Source organism: Syngnathus scovelli, chromosome 1 (genome assembly GCF_024217435.2).
Source record: "Syngnathus scovelli strain Florida chromosome 1, RoL_Ssco_1.2, whole genome shotgun sequence".
Lineage (NCBI taxonomy): Eukaryota > Metazoa > Chordata > Actinopteri > Syngnathiformes > Syngnathidae > Syngnathus > Syngnathus scovelli.
In genome coordinates, this window is record NC_090847.1 from 29,227,445 (window position 1) to 29,236,725 (window position 9,281).

Here is a 9,281-nt window from a genome sequence, read left to right on the forward strand (position 1 = left end):
ACGTGCCATGCCACGGTGCATTAGCGCGCAGGCGAGGAGAAGCCGATGAAAGAGGAGCGCGAACAAGAGAGAGGCTGTTCCAAATGTCGAGCAATGCGGGAGGGATTTAGCGCACTTACAGAACACAAGCGGAGTCCTAACCCCCCTCGAGGGCGCAAAGTCCTGGGCAAGGTTGCTCATGAAATATGAACAAGACAACCAGGGCGCTGCTGCCCATTGCAGTCTTATTTCCGAGCTTGGCTTTACAGTTCCCCGAACTCGTCGGTAGAGGGCAGCAGAGTCAAAAGGTCACACATACGCCAAGAATCCGGACTCAGGCTCTTTAGGAATGTATAGGCTGACTTGACTTGGGTTTTTGGTCTTCTGAATATGCAGTATTAAAATACAAAAGACAAAACGGTGTTTTTACTTTCTCCAATTCGATCCAAATACCCAACAGCAGCGAAATGGACGAATGTGAACCGGAGAACTGAAAGCAACACACGAGTCCGTTTTACTTCTGTCGTCACTTCATCCATATTGAACATGCAGTAGCTCGCACTCTCTATCATTTTTTTTTCTTCCTATCAGTGGCAAGCAAAGCCAAAGAGTTCAAATGAGATTCTTGTTAAGTGCCAGGCAGAACATGAGCTCGTTTTCATTCTGGCCCTGAGCAGGTTTGAGCAGCGGCTCCCGTCTCTAATCGGCAGCGGTTGGCCTCATTTCTGGAGCAATTGCGCAACACACGCAAACCGGCTGCATCTTTGCTAAGGACAAACGTTCAACCGGGGGAAGCTCCGGCAAGGCTGGGAATCACAAATCAAGACTAAAGCTGTGATCCAAGGAACGAATAATTGTCCTAAAATGCTTTTAATTTACAATAGCAGAGGTGGAAGTGACCTTTTGAGATTTGTGGCCAAAATGAAGCAAGTCAACTTTGAGCGTCACCTCAATTTCACGTTAGCTACTATGTACTTGCATTAGTTAGCTAAACAAAATCAATCTTTTTTTTTTTTTTAAATGGCCCTGAACCAGCCCAATGAATACCAAATCAAACGGAGGCGTTTGTAAATTACAGCCAAGCGAGTCATTAGTTGTAAAACCCGCGACCCAAGTCTGACTCAAGTCAAGTCACATGACTCGAGTCCGCCACTCCTGCAAACGTGACGTCATCATTGGAGCAATGAAAAAAAAAAAAAAAAAAAACAAGCAAAGTCCGGCTCAGGCACCTCCTCAGAGCAGTCAAGATGATTTTACTCCACTTGCCTCCAGTCATGTGCCACAAAGTTTCTCATTGACATCTTCAGGCTCCAGACGCTCAAGTCAAGGTAGAAAAATGTCCAAAACAGTCCAGTGGGCCAAGCGCTGCTACGCGTCTTTGAACTGCAGCCGTCGGGACACTTTGCTATATATCGCCCAATTGCTTCCAGGCTTTCAGAAATCATCTTCCAACCTTTCCGTGGAACTTTTACACGGCCGTACGGGCAACCTACGACGAGATTTCGGGCGGCGTCTCGCAGAAATCCAACACGTTTCGAATGGAGACGGTCAGATGCAGCAGGCGCTGGGCACATGATTAGTGCCTCCTCTTTAACCACAGTTACTCAAACGCATCCACGATTCCCACCTGAGCCCCCCGCCCCCCCACCAGCCCTCCCTCGAGTTGTGTCCCTCAGTACATTTTCTGCCGGCTGGGCAGCACGGCCTCCTTGAGAAAGGAGAACACCAGGAGGATCCCGGAGCGCTTCCCCCGCTTGCCCTTGGTGAAGTAATTGGACACCACGTCATCTACAAAAAAATCAAAATAAATGAATATTGAACACTCACAGGTGCCGCTTGACTCTTTTTTTTGGGGGGGGAGTAACTCACCACCTTGTTGCACGGTGGACGGAAGCACGTTTTCGCCCGCTGACAGTGACACGAAAAAGGCAAAGGGGATCACCCACAGGCAGATTGTGAAATATGCCAGCACCTAAAACAAATGACAACAAATTATGTTCTCAACAAATTGCTTCATATTTGCTCTTAGGAAACGCAGAAAAAAACAAATGCGAGCGTGTTAGGATTCTTTCCAATATGGACGCGCATACAAATGAATATTTATTTGTACATACTTAAAAATGTCATGACTGTAAAGGGATTGTGCACTTTACACGCCTTTTGTTAATTTGAACTTCCTGGTAAACACACACCCAAAAAAAACAAAAAAAAAAAACACTTCCATTCATGCCAAACAATTTATATGGACACAGATGCAAGTTACCTCTGAGAAAGGATAATATTCCTGCGCAAAGAACTGAAAGGCCATGTAGTGGTTGACCACAACCAAGACTGCGGAGGGGACGAGATAAAGCGTTAGACGCGCACGAGAAACGGCGGCCGGCGAAAGCATTGGCGCCAGACGTACCGCAGGACAGGATGAAGTTGGGCGAGCTCAGGAGGATGTAAGGGAAGGTCCGTAGCAGGCCAAAGTAGACCAGGTTGGTGAAGAGTCCCACCGCCATCATCAAGGTTGGGAAGCCTTCAAAGAGGTACAGACCTGCCAGCACGCCTGTCGAGAACTGAGCAAAGCCCAGACGTGACACGCACGCACGCACGCAATCAAGCATGACGACTGGCTTACCAGGATCATGTACTTTATTATTCGACTGGTGGCCACTGTGTACTCTTCTATTAGTTCGGCCAAGTAGTACAGACCAGCAGCTGAAGCCAGAAAATAAAAACCACAGTTAAGATGTCCTCGCATAAGGAAAAAGATCTTAAGACTGGATTTTGTGTGTCCTTCATTTCAAAATATAATTGAAATGATTGATTATGCGGGTATAAAGAAATAGGTTTGAAAATATTTAGTGCATTCAGGACAATTATTTCTCAAATCCACAATAAATATGGCCAATTTAAGATTGCTGCTTCTGTGCTTCCACATTTCGAGACAGATTTACGCCATCCTAACAGGTGAGTCCATCTAGGGCATATACACAGCTTCTTATCATATTAACATCAGAAAAAACATCCAACTCGAGAGACATAACTTGTTTTTGTAGAGAATTTGCAATCGCTCGTTATGGTTCTGCTCCTGAACTATTCCCTGGGTTGGAAGCTAAACTCGAATCGGTCACGTTGACAGCAACACCCCTTCAACCTTCCCCTTAAATGTCAATCCTGCCTATTTTCTACGTGCTTGAAGTTCGCCAAAAAAAAAACTTGAAACAAAAACACGGCTCACGTTAGCCGTTTCCACGCCAGCTCGTTCAACATTGGCGCTATGGAGCACGTACCTATAGCTAGAGTGACGAACGACACTTGGATCAACAGCGACAGCCAGCTCAGCAAATAAATAAACCACATCGCTCCGCACGAGACAGGACTCTTGACGCATGAGACAGGAAAAAAATAAACAAATATATATATATATTTTTTTTAAAGAGCAAGGAAACGAAAAGCCACTTAGCAGCTAAATTAGCAATGCTAACAGCCGCCGCAGTTCCGGTCAAAGGTTCTCTTGTCTCTCCAGCACAGGGCAGGCTGACGAGAACGAAGAGAGGCAGCCGCTGAGGCTTATCATTTAGTTGCAGCGCCACCTGTCGCTGGAGGACAACAGCGGCCTTACAGACGTCACATCAAAAATGATGAACATCCGATAAACTGTTAAATGACTATGTTCGTTGACAGAAGAACCTCTACATTTGTACGCATTGTTCAAAGCATTTTTATTTACTCCTTTAATTTGGCTGCAGTTTAAAAATAAATTGGAATGTTTCTCTCGATCAAACTATCCATCTACCCACCCACCTATCGATCTACCATAAAAGAAATTAAATTAAAAATAATTAAAAAAAAATCTAAATAAAAACTAATTTTAAAAAAATGAATTAAATTCATACGCCAAATAAATGCCAGACATTTACTTTGTTTTCTTCAAAGTGGATCACATTTGAGTTTTAATACAGACAGAATGTTCTGGAAGTCATGAGGTATACGAAACTAAAATTAAATAAATAGGGTGAAATTAACATTTTAAATATTTTATTTTAAACTAGTTTCTTTTGCCAATATTTGCTATCTTATCATTTACATTCAGTTCAGTTATTTAAATGAATTCCAAAAATAAAAATTAAATACTTTCTAGTTTGCAAATTTAAGAAAAGAGATAATTGGTGCTAAATGTGCAAAACCACTCGTAGTGCAAAATGTTTAAAAACAAGACGTAATGTTATAGACCTTATTCTCTTATTTGTTGTATTTATCCCTAGAAATCATCAAATCTTTTTAATTGTGGCTAAAAAATGCACTCACAATCCCAACAACAGCAAACAATCATCTTTCCATTTTTAAATGAATGAAAATGCTTTTAATTCATTCCCGCAACCCCCAAAAAATATGCCCACTTTTTTGCAACATGTTTTTATTTATTTTTTTTAAATAAAAAAAAAATAGTGCTTCAAAGTATTGTACTTTGTAACTTAGAGAATGGAAAAAATGAAACGGTCTATGTATTGTGTTTGCATGCTTCAATGTGCGCCTTGGCTACCAGGTGACAAAAAAACACAGTAAATACACTTGAAATGTCAGCTGCAGTGATATTTTCTTGACAGATGATAAAGAATACATGATTACAAGCATTGTAATATTGTGTGTCTACGTGTGCTGCTGCACCGTATGTGTTCAAATAATAATACGGTGTGTACCTCGCCACTTGTCCAAAAATCAGCTGGGATTGGCCACAGCTCAGCCATCAAGCCTTCAGTGAATACATTTTTTTTTGTCATCAACAGTTATAGTTGCTGCCAAAATAATTGGGCTTTTATTGAACAAAGCCACTGCTATGACAGCATTATTATGTTTGGTGAAATGACTCAAAACAGCGTTTTAAATATAGGAAATATGCCACATTTGACTGAAAATAAGTGATTCACAAAATCACGTTTTACCGGGAAAAAAAATAGCACAACACATTCTTGATTTATACGTCAAATGATGCTTATTGAATTCCGTTATTTTTAAACAATGTGGCAAAATGATTTATTTACTCCATAAAAAGTATGTATGCCAGCAACATGTCTTCCACCAGATGGCACAAGGTACATCAACCAACCTGTGTGTCCAATTTGAGATTGTTATTCTCATGAGAAATATGGCTTTGACTGACGTCTGACCTTTCGCCGAGAATGTACCAATTAAAGGGTGAATTTAGTTTGGAATTCTACGTGGAGATCCTTCCTTAATGTGGACTGAACAAAAGTGGACCAATCTATTTTCAAATCTGATTGACATCCTTTTCAGCGATGATCCATGCACACACAAATGTGCCGGCATCGTGTACGTTTGTCTTCCTTTTGCCTCGACAAATCGTAATTACTTGTGGGAACAATGATTCTTAAATATTAATTCCAACCGTCCATTATTCTCTGTGCTGCTACTGCTCGTGAGGAGTCGGCGGAAACGACATCAAGCTAATTGCGCTCACCATAAGTAGACCCAACTAAGTCTTGCTCTTCTAAGCCCATCGTGGAGTGTGTAAGCCAATGCAATCCTGTGTCTTATATCATCCAAAAATACATCATGATATCAAACGGTGTTTTTACTAGACGGCTAGTTTTGTTTCTGACTAGTTAGCATAACAAACTAACACTGCTAGCTTCAACCGCTCTTCAGCAAAAACTCAGCATTAGCATACATCTGCAACTCTGATGCAGTTCGATTAAATTCATATTCAAATAAAATATTGTTTTATTGTGAAGAATTTATCCGGCATTCTTTTTTTAAAGCTACGACATGAGAAAAAAAAATATTTGTACCATTGACGGTTAAGCTGGGCTGACCGAACGATATAATCGTTTATAACCTGTTTGTCGACATTTAAAAAAAAAGTAGAAATATAAAGCTTTTGTCGCTCAAAAGCTGTACAATGCAAGATGAGCTGCCATCCAGCAGCAGATGTGTGTCATCCTTCTCGGTGATGTCAGCGTCCATGAATCAAGTGTGAGTCAGGCGCGCGCGCGCGCGCGTGCACAGACTCGCCCGCACGGCAGCGCCATTACTCATTACTCGACTCCAGACGATGACACCTCAGTCAAGGGAAAACAATAAAAAATGAATGGTGCAAAGTGGCAAGCTAGCGGGGCCTCTCATCGGTGGCGCTAAATAAAGTTAATATGTAATGTGAAACGGTGTGAAGACGCCAAAATGGCGTCTGAGTCAAAGGTGAGACGAACGCTTTTATACAATGGCATGCATAAAAGGCGGGCGAGAATTTATTGATGCGCGCTTCGGCACGTCTGTGTGGAGGTGCGAAAACAAAAAGCGACTTCCAGAATGAAGCACGTCAATCACCCTCTTACCTTGGCTCGGGTGAGATCTGAAATGCGCCTCAGCCGAGCGACACCTCGGGAGAGGAAAATGTTTTTTTTTTTTTTTTAATGGCGCCGTCTTTTAAGTCCTACTTGGATCCGCTTTAAAAGACGATGGCGATAGTGGATATTATCCACGTCCCGATGCCTTTGCCTTCTTTGCCTTCCCTCACATGCAACAAGTTTGGTGTGATGCGCTTCTGCCACTCGGGCTGAACAATTCATCGCAGTGCCATTTTCAAAGAGCGAATTTTTAGAAAACAAAAGAGAAATGCTTCATTTTGCTCAGCTGTCAGTTTTATTTTATTATTATTGACCGGGTTGCAGAGTAACGTTTTTCCACGTGATTTGTTGACAAAACACAGTTTGAAAGAAAAAAAAAAAAAAGATATTATTGTTGTAATTTCAATGTATGTTGACAAGCCTGAGACTTTCATTTGGATTCCATGGTTCATCTGCCTTTGCTACATTTTCTAAACTATAAAACTGAAAGATAACATTTCGAATATTGTTTATTGTAACACAGATTGCTTGTTTTACTTGTGTGTGTTTTTTAAAAAATACACAAGAAAATGACCTCTAAAAAATCCTATCGCAACATTGAGGTGGAAACTATTTTTTAACATTTTTTTAATTCTTTGAACATTGTTCAGCCCTTCTCGCTGCTAATGAATTAAAAACAGAAGGTGGCAAAATCAAAAGTACTCATTCGCTGTACTCACTGATTTTGATTGCGTTGGCACACAAAAGAAAAAATATTTGTGTCAACTGAAATGGCGGTCGACACAATAAAGTACCTTGATGTTTTTTTCTTTTCTTTTCTTTTTTCCAAATGATTCAGAACCCAAATCTGTTGGCCTTAGGCACCAACCAGACCAGCATTTAGCCATCAAAGTACTGACAGCTAATTCCAAACTCTTTGCGTTAATTGTCGCCATTAGCCACCAAAGCGCTTGCCGATTCAAGAACATTTCGGGGCAGAATGGGAGAAGAAAAAAACAAACAAACACTTGACAAGCAGCAAAGAGGATTCTGGGACGCCTCGCACCGGGCCACAAAAGGACAAAGACGGGCAACGTGGAAAAGGGTTCCGTCCACGCCGCCGTGAATGGCCGCTGTTTTCCCCAAACACAGCAAAACAGACAAATAGCGACGCACACAAGAGCCAGCAAAGCGCAGGCAAGGAAGAATCTACCACAATGACGGGAGAGGAAAGGGTCTGGACATTGGGGGGGACCGCTTCCTTTCACAGGTAGGGACCCCGGCGAGGCGGCCCATTGTGCGCGTGGAGGCTAAATGCGAGACGCCCGCCACAAAGGCCACAATTGAGAGCCAAAAGGTGTCAGGCAAAGACAGGTCGGCCATTCTGCCATGACCGCTAATTACCTTGATGAGAAGAGCAGCAGCTGGGACGCTTTTGTGCCAGCGTCGAGTCGGACGCAAGCTTGTACCGTTTAGTGTCGTATCGGGTTCGTCCAATCCGAGTTCGACCTCCGTGCGTTGCCACGTCCGTCCAGTCTGCCCGGGACCTGCCCGAGGAGAACTGGTCCAGATCAAGGTCGTTGGACTTCAACAAGACCGAGGAAAAAGGAAATCAAATATGAACAAAAATGCTTGGAAGATTACGGAAACTACATCTTGCTGACATACAACGAGCTCGAGAGAAAATGTCCTTCATTTCAGTCTTTGCATACATTCGGGATTCTTTTTTTTGCTGTGCATTTGTAACTACAAAAAAAATAAATAATCCTGATATTCTGTACTCAACTAATACTCCACAAAATAAATAAATAAAATTAAATAAACAAATAAATAAACTAATAAAACTTCAACCAAAACAAAGCATTTGGGGGCGATGAATAAATAAATAAATAAACTAAGAAATAAATATTACAACTAAGAAAAACTAACATTTTGTCAGTATTGCTGTGCATTTGTAATTTAAAACAAAAAAAGAATGATCCTGATATTCTGTACTCAACTAATACTCCACAAAATAAATAAATAAATAAATAAATAAATAAATAAATAAAAACTCAACCAGAAAGCATTTGGGGGATGAATATATAAATAAATAAACTAAGAAATAAATATTACATCTAAGAAAAAGTAACATTTTGGGGGGGGGGGGGGGGGGGGAACAGAAACTAACTGAGTTTCAAAAGTCAAAACAGAATAAAAAAAATAAAGCTAGTCAAACGGTCCAAAAGGATGCTTACGGCGATCCAGATGATGTCAAGCTGGTGGCACATTTGTGTGTTGTTATCTTGCATTTTGGTCAAAACATGCCACATCACACCACGCCACGCCACGCCACGCCACGCCACTGTCACTGTCACTGCAGCGAGCGCAAACAAAGAGAGGAGAGCGCCTTCCTCCTGTCTCCCGCCATCATCAAGACGATGCGCGTGCGTCTCCCGCTGCCAAGCGCTCAGCGGCGTTTGGCAGCCGCCACCCCGCCCGGGGTCAGGCGGCGCTGGCCGGCACGCCCCGTCACGCCCGGCCCCGCGTAGGTGCGAACGGATGACAAAACAGGAGGTGCCGCACCGTCACACCTGCTTTGGCCAAGGCGGCGTCGGCGGGACGCTGCGGGCCCTCAAGCCTCTCCGCACGCAAAAAATAAAAGTCTGCCATTATTTTCAATTCCTGCATTTGATTCAGGGCGTCAGCTGGCTCGAGCTCACCTGCGGCACGACTTACTTTTGGACACAATAGAGAACCGAGATGGCCGCCTGTCTTTATGTAGGACGTTCAATTTTAAATTTGACGACTCATCTGTCACTCGACTTGCAACTTCTGTTATTGGACACTTGCTCAATATTGCTCTAATGCTGCTGCTTTTGATACCGTTGACTGTGACAAACAAGATGGCCGCCAAATGTTTTTGTCGGCGCGCGAGCCAGGCAAGTGTGTGACTCCCCCAAGACGGCCGCCAAACGTGTATTGTATTAC

The 9,281-nt window shown here is 42.6% G+C and overlaps 1 protein-coding gene across 2 annotated transcripts; it reads right to left on the bottom strand.

Moving 5' to 3' along the window:
• Nucleotides 1-830: 830 nt before the first annotated feature.
• Nucleotides 831-3,506, bottom strand: tex261 (testis expressed 261). Of its 2 annotated transcripts, none has more exons than XM_049761108.2 (6): nucleotides 3,258-3,506; nucleotides 2,603-2,682; nucleotides 2,387-2,540; nucleotides 2,243-2,310; nucleotides 1,852-1,951; nucleotides 831-1,767 (listed from the first exon to the last, which is right to left on the bottom strand). In XM_049761108.2, exons 1-6 carry the CDS (start codon nucleotides 3,325-3,327, stop codon nucleotides 1,652-1,654), a joined length of 588 nt encoding a protein of 195 aa, XP_049617065.1. In that variant the 5' UTR covers nucleotides 3,328-3,506; the 3' UTR covers nucleotides 831-1,651. The 2 variants fall into 2 exon arrangements, with proteins under 2 accessions (XP_049617065.1, XP_049616192.1); XM_049760235.2 differs by having other exon boundaries at nucleotides 1,849-1,951; nucleotides 3,258-3,502.
• Nucleotides 3,507-9,281: the final 5,775 nt, after the last annotated feature.

Bases quoted from the DNA above. Each gene is read 5' to 3' on its own strand.
- tex261 (XM_049760235.2), bottom strand. From the start codon at position 3,327: ATGTGGTTTATTTATTTGCTGAGCTGGCTGTCGCTGTTGATCCAAGTG. The intron at 2,311-2,386 runs GTACGTCTGGCG...TCCCCTCCGCAG, and splicing joins CAACTTCATCCTGTCCTGCG to TCTTGGTTGTGGTCAACCAC. The intron at 1,768-1,848 runs GTGAGTTACTCC...ATTTTTTTGTAG, and splicing joins GTCCACCGTGCAACAAGGTG to ATGACGTGGTGTCCAATTAC.